Raw genomic sequence first — 15185 nt, 5'->3', positions numbered from 1 at the left:
TGAACCTGGGAGGCGGAGCTTGCAGTGAGCCGAGATCACGCTACTGCACTCCAGCCTGGGTGACAGAGCGAGACTCTGTCTCAAAAAAAAAAAAAGAAAAAGATTCATAAATTTTAGCAAATTTTTAAAGTGGCAGTAATCCTTACATTTTGATTCAGCTGATTTTCAGATCCCCTTCACATAAACATATTTTACAGCTGCAATTATTTAACATTATATGTTACACAATTGTATATATTGTCTAACTACATAGTTACAATTTTGTCAGAATGTTATACAATTGTATATATTGTCTAACTACATATTCATTGTTACAATTTTGTCACAATGTTATATAATTGTACATATCGTCTAACTACATATTCATTGTTACAATTTTGTCACGGTGTTATACAATTGTATATGTTGTCTAACTATACATTCATTGTTACAATTTTGTCCTTGTTTGTTGAGGCAGGATCATTCTGTGGCCCAGGCTGGAATACAGTGGTTTGATCACAGCTCACTGCAGCCTTGAATGCCTGGGCTAGAGTAACCCTCCCACCTCAGTCTCTGGAGAAGCTGAGACTACAGGAATATGTCACCACGCCTGGCTAATTTTTTTTTTTTTTTTTTTGAGAAATAGGATTTTGCTATATTGCTCAGGCTAGTCTTGAACTCCTGGCCACATACGATCCTCTTGCCTTATCCTCCCAAAGTGCTGGAATTACAGGTATGAGTCACCGTGCCTGGCCTAATTGTTCCAATTTTAATGATGACATAGGACTCTATCATGATGTATCATGACAATTAGACTACTCCCCAGATATTAGATATGTCAGTTGCCCTCTAACAAAAAGTGCTTTAATAAATAATTTCGTATATATGTCTACTTTAATAGGAGTGGAATTATTGGGTCAAAAGAAATGAATCTTTATTGCTCTTCCCATATATGGCCATTTTGGTCCTTTTAAAGTTTGCAAACCGTTTTACAATGTTGACAGCAAAGGCGGCATTGTTTAGAAAAATGATACCATTGGGCCAGGCGTGGTGGCTCGCCCCTGTAATCCCAGCACTTTGGGAGGCTGAGACTGGAGGATTGCTTGAGCCCAGTAGTTTGAGATGAGCCTGGGCAACATAGTGAGACTCCATTTCTACAAAAATTTAAAAAATTGGCTTGGCCTGGTGGCATGTGGCTGTAGTCCCAGCTATTCAGGAGGCTGAGAGGCAGGAAGGTCTCTCAAGCCCAGGAGTTTGAGGTTACAGTGATCAATGATCATGCCACTGCACTCTAGCCTGGGTTACAGAGTGAGATTCTGTCTCTTATTTAAAAAAAAAAAAAAAAAAAAAGTCATTGGGAATTACTTTTAAAAAATAGATTTCCTAGTTTACTTTTCACTACCATTTACAAGAATGCACATTTCTACATTTTAATTTAGTTTCTTCTTCTGGAAAATGTTTTGTCAATATTTCTGTTGAAGATTGGTATTTTTAAAATATCACAGACTCTTCAAGAAGTGTCATATTTCTCACTATTGTTTTATTTTCACTTTACACTGTGTAGAGACGTAATTTATTTTTCTTTATGATTTCTATTTAAAAATCAAGTGTTAATTTTTCTAGTCAATTTTGATTTTTCCATAATTTTAGATTTTATTTTTTTATTTTTATTTTTATTTTTTGAGGCGGAGTCTCGCTCCGTCCCCCAGACCGGAGTGCAGTGGCCAGATCTCAGCTCACTGCAAGCTCCGCCTCCCTGGTTTGCGCCATTCTCCTGCCTCAGCCTCCTGAGTAGCTGGGACTACAGGCGCCCGCTACCGCGCCCGGCTAGTTTTTTTGTATTGGGGTTTCACCGTGTTAGCCAGGATGGTCTCGATCTCCTGACCTCGTGATCCGCCCGTCTCGGCCTCCCAAAGTGCTGGGATTACAGGCTTGAGCCACCGCGCCCAGCCAATTTTAGATTTTATAATTTAACTTTCCCGCCTTATTTAACCTTAATTTATATATTTATACCTATATATCATTTTACAAAGAATTTAAGATGGTGCTTAGCATTTTACATAAAATGAAAAAATACACATGATAGTCTGAAATATAAGCATATTAAACACAATGCTTGATTTGAGCTTAGATTTGATGCTGGGCTGTCTGGTTACTGGTGCAAAAATTAAAAAAACACATATGGTCAATTATCAGTGATTTTGAAGTTTTTTTGGTTTCGTTTTGTTTTGAAACGGGGTCTCACTCTGTTGCTCCAGGCTGGAGTGCAGTGGCGTGATCTCAACTCACTGCAAGCTCCACCTCCTGGGTTCACACCATTCTCCTGCCTCAGCCTCCTGAGTAGTTGGGACTACAGGCACCCGCCACCACACCCAGCTATTTTTTTTGTATTGGGGTTTCACCGTGTTAGCCAGGATGGTCTTGATCTCCTGACCTCATGATCCACGCGCCTTGGCCTCCCAAAGTGCTGGGATCACAGGCGGGAGCCACCGCGCCTGGCCAATTTTAAAGATTTTGCAGAACTTTTTTCTACCCAATAAGGCAGCACATGACCAGATGAACAAGAGAGATGTCTGCCCTCTCCCCACCCCTTTCAGTGAGCACTGAAATATCTCAGGTGGACCCAGACTTCAGAAAACAGTCTGAAAAAGAATGAGTTAAAACATCTCATTAGAAGGGAGAGAAATATTCTGTTTCCCAGAAGAAAAAAAAAGTTAAAAAGCTTTTCTAGCTCTAATTTGTAACAAAACAAAACAAAAATGAAAACACTCCACATGGAACAGTTAGGGCATTTAGCTATGAGCTGTTTTTACACACAGCTGTTTCTTAGAGCAAACTTCTGTAACTTTTGGAAGCCCAACGTCAATGTGCAACTCAGTTAAAGTGCTTCTAAACTTGTTTAAGGGTGTGGTTTTTGATGGTTTAACTGGTTTATCGGTAGCATTTAATTTTCTAGAGGTCTGAAAATACATTTTGAAATTCTGTAGAAATGGATGTTTTCCTCAGAAAAACATAATAGTCACTCAATAAAACCCCCAAAAGGCAAACGTCATGGGCTAAATTGACAGCAAGACATTCTTTCTAAATATCTTTACTTTTGGTCCTGACTTTTATGGGAAATTTCTGTCAGACTTTCAAGTAACAGTTAAGTCCTATGGTATGTAAATTGTTTCAGAGCATAAGCTATAAAAAATATTCCTAATTCACTTTGCAAAACTATTAACCCTAATACCAAAATTTAAGACTGCAAAGGCCTTCTAATTGTTCTTTGCTTTTCTGTCTCCCCTTCTAATATAAGCACTGGCCACTAGAGTGTTTTTAAGGTGCCTATCTTATCACATTACCATGAAGGGGTACTACACAACCCCTTGAAAGCCTGGCAGGAGAAAATGACAGCCCTATCTGTTGGAAGTGGCAGAAGACAGCATCAGGACTGGCAGAGAAGCTGGAAATAACCTAGAAAATCCTGGTAGAAAGATCTGCAGAAGGAATAGAACCTCAAATCTGACTATAAAGTCTGCTGTAATTCCTAACTAACTGCATATGAAGGATAGTGGGACAGGGACACCCTACAGGGGCCATTGAAAAAGCAGACAAACCAGCAAAGAGTCAATCCTTAAAAGATAAAGTTGTGCTAAGATTAATAGTTGCTTTATATGTATGTATGTATGTATGCATGTATGTATTTTGAGTGCATTTCCTAACCTCAGAAGTAGGTATCAGAGTAAAGAGTTTTGGATTGGCTGGGTATGGTGGCTCACTCCTGTAATCCCAGCACTTTGGGAGGCCGAGGCAGGTGGATCACTTGAGGTCAGGAGTTCAAGACCAGCCTAGCCAACATGGTGAAACCCTGTCTCTACTAAAAATACAAAAATTAGCCGAGCGTGATGGTGTGTGCCTGTAGTCCCAGCTACTCTGGCGGCTGAGGTAGGAGAATTGCTTGAACCCTAGAGGTGGAGGTTGCAGTGAGCCGAGATCATGTTACTGCACTCCATCCTGGGCGACAAAAGTGAAACTTTGTCTCAAACAAAACAGTTTTGGATTGACAGAGCAGCTGGAGAAATAGGGGAACCTCAGGGTGGGTATGCTAAAAAAAATCTCAGTATAAGCTGTCCAGTTCCTTGGCTGACTGCTAAGCTCCATGGGCACAAAAGGAGACCAGGCTAAAAAAGCAGCAACTAGAAGCTGTAAAAACTGAGCAAAGAGATCAGCTGCTGCAAACTGCTAGAAGACAGAGTTTGAAGTTTGAGTACAGGAATGTTTACTGCCAGCTAGAATACAAAAAACTAGTAATACCCAGAAGAATAAAGCAGAAACTAGAGTTGGTAATAAACTATCCACAATGTTAAGTTTGTAGCCAAAAATTGCCAGACATGTAATGAAACATGAAAGTGTGACCCATATTCAAGAAAAAAAAGTCAGGCTATAGTAATTTACTCTAACTAGAGACAGGTGTTAGATTTATGAAATATTTCAAACCAGCAATTACAAATGTGCTCAGATAAATTAAGGAAAACACGGTCTCAATTAGCCAACATAAGGAATCTTGAGAAACTGAAACTACAAAAAAGACAAATGAAAAGAGCCAAAAAATATAATAGAATTTAGAAGATAAGCACAAGACTAGAAATAGGAGAATCAGTGAACTTAACGATACATCAGTAGAAATGATCTAATCTGAAAATCCATTAAAAAAAGAAAGAAAATTGAACATGTCCTCAAAGACTTATGGGACAATACCAAGCTTTTCAATGTATGTTTAGTTGGGGTCCTACGAAGAAAGGAGAGAATGAAGTATTAAAAAAGTATTTAACAAAACAATGGTTAATAATGCTCCAATTTTGGTGAAAACATTAACCTCTAGATTCAAGAAATTCAGTGATCTGCAATGGGGAGAAAAACCACTTAAGTGCATCATAACCAAACTACTGACAAGCAGAACTCTATGAAGGGATCATTTTACTGTATATGTATTATACTTAAGTTAAAATATTTCAAAACGGACAAGGAAAGGAAATAAATATAGGATTAGAAAACAATGAAGTAGATAGAGTGAAGCATGTGAGAAAAAAAAAGCTAGGATTTTGAAAAGGCCAATAAAACTGAAATCTCTAGCTAGACTAATCAGAGGGGAAAAAAATAAAAATTTTGAATATCAAGAATGAAAGAGTAGACAGGGTGCAGCAGCTCACACCTGTAATCTGAGCCCTTTGGGAGGGCAGGGCAGGCGGATCACCTGATGTCTAGAGTTTGAGACCAGCCTGGCCAACATGGCAAAACCCCATCTCTACTAAAAATACAAAAAATTAGCCGGGCATGGTGGTGCGCACCTGTAATCCCAGCTACTTGGGAGGCTGAGGGGCACGAGAATCGCTTGAATCTGGGAGGCAGAGGTTGCAGTAAGCCGAGATTGCTGCCACTGCACTCCAGCCTGGGAGGCAGAGTGAGACTCCATCTCCGGGGGAAAAAAAAAAAAAAAGAATGAAAGAGTAAAAGAGTAGACATTATTAAAGATCCTAAGACATTAAAGAATGGCGGAGATTATAAACAACTTTATGGCGATAAAGTTGACAATTTAATTGAAATAAATGACTTCAAAGACTAATTACAAAAACTCAGGAAATAAAATCTGAATAGCCCAATATCTATCGAGAAAATTGGATTTGTAATAAAAAATATTCAAATAAAGTATAATCTATGCCTTCATTGGTGAATTCTATCTGACATTAAGAAAAATACCAATTCTATATAAACTCTTCCAGAAAATAGAAGAGTGAACACTTTCCAAATCATTTTATGTAGCCAGCATTACTCTGATAGCCAAAATGAGACAAAGGCATAATAAGAAAAGAAAACTATAGACCAATATCCCCCCAGGAACATAGATGTCAAAAATCCTTAACAAAATATTAATGAATCAAATCCAGCTATACATACCGAGAATAAACCATGACCAGTGGTATTTAACCTGGGAATTCAAGGTTATTTTAACATTGAAAAACCAATGTAATCTACCATAAACAGAATAAAACGCCTTACGATCACTTCAAAAGATACAGAAGAACTATTTGAAAACATGTTATAATACGTTCATGATAAAAAAAAAAAAAAAAAAAACTCAGTAAACCAGGAATAGAAGAGAACTTCCTCAACCTGACAAAAAGATTTACAATAAAAAACCTTACAGCTACTATACTTTGTGTTGAAAAACAGAATGCTTTCTCCCTCAGACTGAGGGACAAGAATGTCCACTCTCACCATTTCTATTTAGCAGCAAACTGCTAAGGTCCTAGCCATTGCAATCAGGCCATAAATAAAAGGAATACAGATTGGAAAGGAAAGAGAAACTATTTACAGATGACATGATAGCATATTTAAAAAATCCTAAGGATCTTCCAAAAATAGCTATTAGGATTAGTAAGAGGGATTAGCTAAGTCTCAGGATCCAACACCAATATACAAAAAAATCTATTTTATTTCCATATACCAGCAAAGATTCCACTTATAGAATTCAAAAATATGAAATAATAAATTTTACAAAATATGTATAAAGTCTGTAGAGGAAATACTGTAATATATTGTGGAGAAAATTAAAGATGACCTAAGAGATATTTCATGTTCATGGTATAGAAAACTCTATATTAAGATGTCAAATATCTTTAAGTTGACCTATAGATTTAATGGAAACTCTATATCCCAATTTTTGGAGGAACTGACAAGTTCCATTCTAAAATCTATGTAAAACACAAAGGACCTAGAATAACCAAAATAACTTTGAATAAACAAAGCTGGAAGGTTTATGCTACCTGTTTTAAGGACTACAATATAGATCAAACAAGATTGTTTTGGGTCTTCTATGTCTTTTGCATTTCCAAATTAAAAAAAACTGACATACACTGAGTATGTAAAGCAACTAGAATTCTCATACACTGCTGGTGGATATATGAAATGATACAACTGTCTGGCTATTTCTTACATAGATAAACACATACTTACCATGTGATTTAGCAACTGTCCTCTTAGGTATTTACTCAAGAGAAATGAAAATGTGTTCACACTGAGACTTACACTCAAATGTTCACAGCAGCTTTACTTATAATAGCAAAAGCTGAAAACAACCCAGATGTCCATTTATTGGTGAAGGGAGAAATTATGGTATATCCATACAATATAATGTACTACCCAGCAACAAAATGAACCAACTACTGATACATGCAACATAGGTGAATCTCAACATTATACTAAGTGAAAGAAATCAAACAGCACTGTTCTATTTACATGAAATTCTTAAATAGTTAAAACTAATATTGAGACAGCAAGCTCAGGATAGGCTAGGTTGGGGAGGAATTAACTGCACATAATTTTCAGGGTAATAGACGTGTTCTGTATCTTTACTGGGGTGGTGATTATATAGTAGCATCTACTTGTCAAAACCTATGTAAGTGTAAAGTTGGTGCATTTTATGTTAATCATATTTCAAAGTTAATTTCAAAAACTTCAATGAATCTCTATAGTCATTAGGATAAATCCAGTAGCAAGAAGGTTCTATAACATCTAACCCCTACATACCTCTCTGGCTTTATCTTGTACCGTCTCTGCCTCACTTCATGCCAGCCATGTTGGGCTTCTCATCCATTAGAACACATATGCTGTCTCCAGCTCTTGACTTTTGCAACTACTCTTTCCTCAGATGCTCTTTCTTTCCCCAACTCTTATTCATCCTTGATTTTTTCCTCAAGAAAACCATCCCCCAAATCTTGGACTAGGATAAGACCTTTGGTATATACTCTAACAGCACTACTTTCTCACTATACTTTTCATGTTAGCAATTATTTGCTTTATTATTGATAGTCATGTATAAAGTGTGTTTCCACCCTCTAGATCAGAAGCTCTATGAAACCCAGGTTATCTATTTTGTTCACTACTCTTCTGAGTCCCTGATATACAGGAAATCCTCAAATATTTGCTGATAAAGTGAGCAAATTTAAAAAATCTAAAAATTCTAAATAAAAGAGCCTACATAATTTAACAATATATTAACAATACATATTTAAGTAGGGCTTATTGTAAGAAAGTTTAGTATTTGGAAGTGTATTTCTTTATGTAATTCATCAAATATATCAAATAAGATAAATTATCTCTGACTGCTACTAACAGTCAACATTATTCTAGAAACATTAGACAATGCAATACAAACAGTAAGTGAACATGTCAAGATTTCAAATTAACAGTAAGTAAAAATTAAAGTATTTCAATCAGATTAAAAATGACAAACTATAACTAGTGCAGAGAGAAATGGATACTTGAATACAGATGATAGGAGTGTAAATTGCCAAGCTTTTCTAGAGGTCAGTGAGGCAGTCTTATAAAATGCCTTGGCCGGGCGCGGTGGCTCAAGCCTGTAATCCCAGCACTTTGGGAGGCCGAGACGGGCGGATCACGAGGTCAGGAGATCGAGACCATACTGGCTAACACAGTGAAACCCCGTCTCTACCAAAAAAAAAAACCACAAAAAACTAGCCGGGCGAGGTGGCGGGCGCCTGTAGTCCCAGCTACTCGGGAGGCTGAGGCAGGAGAATGGCTAAACCCAGGAAGCGGAGCTTGCAGTGAGCTGAGATCCGGCCACTGCACTCCAGCCTGGGCGACAGAGCGAGACTCCGTCTCAAAAATAAAATAAAATAAAATAAAATACAATGCCTTAACATGCATATTTCTTCTGGGAATCAAGAAAACATTAGATCCGGCCACTGCACTCCAGCCTGGGCGACAGAGCGAGACTCCGTCTCAAAAATAAAATAAAATAAAATAAAATAAAATGCCTTAACATGCATATTTCTTCTGGGAATCAAGAAAACATTAGACAATTGTACAGTACTGAGTGATTTTAATGTGGTTTTCTTTATAATACTGAAAAATAGAAATAATCAGCAATAAGTGGCTGAGGATAATTTGATACATTCATAAAATACAATACCCATACAGACTTTAAAATGACATTCCATATATATATGGGCATATATTTGACATTGACAGATGTATACAAGTAGAAAAAAAGTATATATATGGAATGACACTCAAATATACATATTTAGTGACAGGGTCTTACTCTTGTCACCCAGGCTGGAGTGCAGTGGTATGATCATAGCTCCCTGCAGCCTCAACCTCCTGGATTCAAGTGATTCTCCTGCCTCAGCCTCCCAAGTTGCTGGCACTACACGTGTAGTATCACCACACCCAGTTAATTAAAAAAAAATTTTTTTAGACACAGGGTCCCATTATGTTGCCCAGGCTCACACATATATATTCAAAGACATAGAAACAACTTTCTAAGAACATTTATTGACATGTTAACAACATTTCTGCCTTGCAGGAATTATACATTTCCCTCATTTTTGTAATTTTCTCTGTTGAAGGTTGATAGAACAACAGAGCACTGTCTAAAAATAGTTCAAACATCGGATGCATAGGAGCTGCTAGGTTATTTTCTTAGGTGACTGTTGTGGTTTTTAAAAGTATACTGAGGACTGTGAACACTTTAAGGTTCTAAAGATTAGATGAGTGTTTCTCAAAGTGCATTCCCACACCACCCTCTTCAGGATCTGGTATGCTAAGAGTTTCTTTGTTCCCACCCTAGCTGTATTGAGCTAACATCAATGGAGAGGGAACCTAGGACTGGAATTTTAAACAAATTCCCAAGGAGATTCTTATGCAGAGTGATATTCAAGAACCTCTGTGATATTGCCTATAAAGCTAGAGGGCAGACAGTTCAAAGTTGCTCTTGCAGAGGGAAAAGGCTGCCCAGTTTGCAAGCAGCAGTTTAGGTGAACCTTCCTTTCCCTTGCTTCATCACCTATTTATTATGTTTGCACATATAGTTAAATCTATATCTTGACTCTATCCTTTCTACCAGTTTGTTTTATCTTACTTGGGGCCATATTACCAGGGTATATCATTTTATTATATATGATATCTGATAGGATTATCATGTGGCTATCACAAGGATATCACATAGGATTATCAGATATCATATATAATAGGTATATTATTATAATATAGGTATATTATATAGGTGTATATATAATAGGTGTATATTATATATAATAGGTGTATTATATTATATATGAGGTGTATTATTTCCCATGACACTTTTTTTTGGCTTCTCCATTTAGCTTTAAGTAGCAAAGTGTCATTCAAATCAGCTTTCTCATAACGAGAAAATTGTGGCCTAACTGGAATCAGAATCTTTTCACAGCCAATTATCCAAACCAGTTCTGATGTAGACAATAACTGGGAAAATGGCAGTGTAAGTACTGTCTCTTCCAAAACCATCTGCTTCTACTTATAGTGTCTTTTCAGCAGCTATAGGGTCAGTCTGTCATGCAAAAGAGCATTAATTAAGCAGTTCTCTCTCCAGCAGATACTTGAAGGAAATTCACAACTCAATTTCCACAATAATTGGCTCCCAATACACCTTTTCTTAGAGAGAGATAGTGACCGTTTTCTTTTCTGTGGTTTCCATTTTCCATGGCACCACACTCCTACACCCCCAAGCGGGCCTTACCGGCATGGTGATCTGGATGGGTTGCCGTTCTCCACTCTTGGTTGGGGTCACACCTTCTGTGCCATATGTACCCGTATAAACAACTCTGTCCCCATCAGGCTCTTTTGACTTCAGTTCCAGTGGGACAAGCACACCGCCAATGGAAATATTCCTGCAATAGACTTGAGTTGACCACATATGGTTGAAATTAGCCTATGCACCCTGTCCTGTTCTGGACTAAAACTCTAGGCAGGAATCTTACAGGGTTTAGCTAAGGGGACATTGTGGTGTGGGAGAAAGTTCTGAAAGTTCAGGAGGCAGTGCTTCTCCTCTTTAGTTAGGAATTAAAAACCAACCTATATCACCAGCCCCAGACATTAGGATTCAGTTGGCCTGATACGAAGTTTGTACACTGTTAAATTTATTTTAAGGTTATCTAGGTGATATTAATATGCAGGTACGATTGAGAATACTGAACTCGTTCTCTAATATTTTTTTTTTCTTCTTTTCCAACAACCAGGGGTCCTATGATTTGGAGTACCTCAAGCCTTCTACACCACCAGAAATTCTCACTGGCATCATTCCTTTGTTCTCAAAGCTAAGTCCCTGGACCAGCAGTATCAGCATCGCCTGCAGACCTTAGAAAATAAATTCTTAGGCCCTACCATAGACTAAACTAGCAACTCTGGGGAGAACTTCAGCATCTGTGTTTTAACAAGCCCTTCAGGTGATTCTGATGTGTACTCAGGTTTGAGAACCACTGGGTTAGAGTTGAAAAATCCTTGATAGCATTAAAATGTAACCAGAAAAAATAGTTTTGTTCCTAACAAATTAACTTTTAGATTAGTTTGAACACTAGAGGAATACTCTGGAAAAAAATGGAATACAGAACAGATAACTCCGGGGATAAGGTTGGCAGGAAAGAAGGGAAAGGAAAAGCCTGGATTATATCCAGGTGCACAACACCGGGAAATGTGAGAATAAAGGGTGCATGGAGCTGTGGGGGATGCTGAAAAATAGGTGGACCAGGAGTACCAGAAACCATCCAGATTTGGTTCTAGGTCCTTGCACCTTGGAAGACTAATACAAGTTTATTGAATTAAAACGTAAGCTATAAGTAGTGTCTGATGAATTCAAAGTCCTTCCACCCCTCAATAATGCCCACCATGTAGTAGATACAATAAATGCTGGTTTATTTTCTCTCTGCAGACTAGACTTTTTGGTAGATAGAAGCAAGAGGTAAAGGGCTCCACCCGCAGTTCTTCCCGGTAGGCCACTGCATGCTCCCACACACTTTCCCGCCAGAGGTCTACTGGGTGCATCATCCAGTGGTCGCTGGGAATCATCCCCGCCATGCATAAACCAAAAAAATATCCGCTTGCTATGAGGATGTTGCTAATCCCAGGCACCATCACCAGGCTGAACAGACAACTCAGGAGAAAAAGAAAAGCTTGCTTACGGCATGGAAAACCGTGAAACCAGGCCAGAGAAAGGGGCTGCCGCTCTCTTACTAGTGCCTGCTGCTCCACCCCAGGGTCCCAGCCACGGAATGGCGAAGGGAGTGGGGAGCATCCCTCAGGGACCCCCAGTAACCATCCCTCCCCTTCCTTTCCACCTCATTCCTCCTTTATCCCTCCTTCAGCCTTGCGGGCAGACCCGGTGGGCCGCCTGGAGGGCGCAGGAGGGCTGGGATTGCGGTGGGTGAACCCTGCGGATCTCTCCCATCTGCTCCACCCCGACCGCCTGCGGTTCCGCGCTCAAGGCTGAACAGAAAGCAGGAGAAATTTATAAGAAACAGACAAGCAAAAACCCTGGCTTCTTGTCGCTGATTTTAAAGAACTCATTGAGGTCACCGCGATAGGTGGAAGGAAGCGAGAATAGAGGACTACAAGCCAAAGGGAAGGAAGGGGACGAAGGCGGACAGGGAGTGACCTCTTCCCCCAACCCCAGGGCCCGCTGGGCGCGGAGCGAAGCCAGAGGCCCCTGACAGGCTCAGGCTGTCCCGGGGGCCTTGGTCCTCCGCCTGTACCCTATGGGGGACCCTACCGCCACCAGGTGCCCCGCACTCACTCGACCTGCAGCGTGCTGGGCTTAATCTTCACCTCAACCTTGTAGGAGGAGCCGGTGAGTAGCTTGATGGTGCGGTTCTGGCCGAAGCGCTGCCCGTCCACCTTGTAAAAGACCGGGCCGTCATTGGGCTGGATGCGCAGCGCGATGGAGAGGCGCACGAGGCCCGGCAGGTCCCCCATGTCTGGACGAGGGTCTGGCGCGGCGGCTCCGGGGGGCGGAGGACAGCGCGGGCTGCGGCCAAGTGGCTGGAGCGCGAGGGGCGGAGAGGAAGCGCGGGGAGGGTGAGGGAGGTGGTGGAGCTGAGGCTGCCGCTAGGAATCCGCGCCGTCGCCGCCGTCCGCCCAGGTTTTTGAGGAGCAACTCCTTAGGCTGTGGCCCCCCTCCCCACTTGGCGAGGAAGTGGGCCCAAGAGACTGCTCCAGGGCCGCGCGATTCCCCATCCCCCGCTCCCGTGCGGCGCCCTCCGCGCACCCGAGGGCTCGCTCCGACCCGCAGGCCGCGGCGCAGATCCGCGCAGTTGGGGGCGAGGGAGCTGATCCTGTTTACGCACCACAATCCCCTTCAGCTGGGGAGGCGGTCATTTAGGCTCCTCCTAGAACAGCTCCGGGAGGAAGGAGGAGAGGCTTGGGAGGCACTGGGAAGGCGCTGGGGTTAAGCGACCACTGCGGCAAGGAGCGAGACCCCCGGAATCTGGATACCGCCTCGGCCAACTACGTGAGGTGGACACTGCTGCTCGCGGATCCGGAGCCAGCTAGGCGGGAGGAGGCTGAAGGGGGAAAGGGAGACGGGAAGGGGGACAGGAAACCGCTAGCTAGTGATTTAAATTTCAGGAAATACGAGTCGTTCCAAAGCTTAGGGGAAATGGCCGAGGAAAGGCGCAATTCCACGTGATGGAGCCACACTGGATTAGGAATGGATGCAAGAGAAAGAAAATAACCATATTCAAGGAGCTACATCTTCTTGTGGGTGTGCATTTCCATTAAATGTATGCTCGTCTCAAAAATGATATACATAAATATGTGCATTGAATTACATATATTTACACAGATTTTGAAGGGTGAGCTGTTAACCATGTAAAAGGCAACTGGCATGAGCCTAAGGCATTCTGGTGACAAAATGGTGGGAGGGGTCAAAGGATTATTGGCAGGGCGCCCTATGCGACACCGCAGAGTTTAGATTTTCATATTAAGCGTGATTAGACAGTTTTTGTGGCAGAGGTCGGTTGACAGCTGACTTTTGGAAGCGAGGGGAGACTCAGGGTATGAGGACTGTGCTGGGAGTGGCTTGTCGGAGCAGAGAGAGCACCTGCTTCAGCACCACCCAAGTGGATAGTACCAGAGCCGGGGAACACACCTGGGAAATGAAGTGGGCTAGTGAGAACAAATGGGTGGGGATGGGTTTGTTTGGCAGTTTTTGTTTACCTAAGTTAGACTGCTTTTTTAAAAAATAATAAGCTATATGTATAATATACATGTAATATGGGTGTTTATTGCAACATTGGTTGCAAAAATAAAAATAAAACCTAAATCAAATGCTAACCAATAAATAAATGATTGAATAAATTCTTATACACCCATACTACAGAACGTTACACAACTATCAAAATAATGAAATATAGGTTGCATTGGCAAACACATATGCAAAAACTGTTAATGATAAAAGTGGGGTGGCTAGGAAACAGCCTGAGAGCGAGCATTTTGTCTGTTCCTGTTTCCCCAGCATGCCCAGAACAGTGCCTGACACATAGTAGGTGCTCCAGAAATAGTTGCCGAATTAACTTATGGTTGTCGTCTTAATCATGTCCATATGTAAATTCTTTCATATCTTTAAAATTAATTAGATCCTTGTGATTTACCTGGAATGATGAATAGAAATCTAATTGCAAGTAGCATTTCTAGTGTTTTAGAACAATGAATATTTTAAAAGAATATAAATGTATATGTTTTTATTAGCACTTTTAAAAGAATGAGAGGGTTACACAGTAAACTTAATGTTGGTTTTTCTGGTGTATAAGTAGTGGAAGGCGGGTATCTTTTTGGGGTCATTTAAAAGCCTTTTTGGAAATTTTGCCTTTTTTCCTCAACATTTTGTTTAGTAACCCCACAATCTCAAGCCAACTTCCACCTGTGTATCAAAAAGAGCAGTGGACTTGGAGGATGATGGCTCCATTTTAAAACCTGGTTCTAAGGCCGGCATGGTGGATCATGCCTGGAATCCCAGAACTTTGGGAGGACAGGGCGGGCAGATCATTTGAGGCCAGGAGTTCAAGACCAGCCTGGCCAAAATGGCGAAGCCTGTCTCTACTAAAAATACAAAAAGTTAGCCAGGCATGTGGGCGCATGCCTGTAGTCCGAGCTACTTAGGAGGCTGAGGCATGAGAAGTGCTTGAGCCTAGGAGGCAGAGCTTGCAGTGAGCCGAGATCATGCCACTGCACTCTAGCCCGGGTGACAAAGTGAGACTCTGTCTCAAAAACAAAACAAAACAAACCAGAAAAACAGAAAATCCCTGGTTCTAGCCTGGCTGGGTAGTGCACTCTTATAGTCCCCACTACTTGGGAGGCTAAGGTGGAAAGACCACTTAAGCCCATGAGTTTGA

General features: G+C 40.9%; 1 protein-coding gene across 3 annotated transcripts in view; it reads right to left on the bottom strand.

Annotated features, from left to right (window-relative positions):
• The window catches only part of CNRIP1 (cannabinoid receptor interacting protein 1), a 34769-nt gene extending 21350 nt beyond the window's left edge, over positions 1-13419 (bottom strand). The window contains exons 1-3 of one of the 3 annotated variants that reach the window (XM_011945273.1): positions 13061-13100; positions 12590-12834; positions 10541-10691 (exon numbers count right to left, since the gene is read on the bottom strand). In XM_011945273.1, the coding sequence (XP_011800663.1) occupies positions 10541-10691; positions 12590-12768 (330 nt within the window). In that variant the 5' untranslated portion in view covers positions 12769-12834; positions 13061-13100. Of the gene's footprint in view, positions 1-10540; positions 10692-12589 lie in introns of all 3 variants that reach the window. The other 2 variants (XM_011945275.1, XM_011945274.1) reach the window with 2 other exon arrangements.
• Between the last annotated feature and the right edge of the window lie 1766 nt (positions 13420-15185).

Source organism: Colobus angolensis, unplaced genomic scaffold, assembly GCF_000951035.1.
Source record: "Colobus angolensis palliatus isolate OR3802 unplaced genomic scaffold, Cang.pa_1.0 Scaffold24, whole genome shotgun sequence".
Taxonomy (NCBI): domain Eukaryota; kingdom Metazoa; phylum Chordata; class Mammalia; order Primates; family Cercopithecidae; genus Colobus; species Colobus angolensis.
Note: the sequence above shows the minus strand (reverse complement) of the source record. Positions and strands in the feature narration are given on the sequence as shown.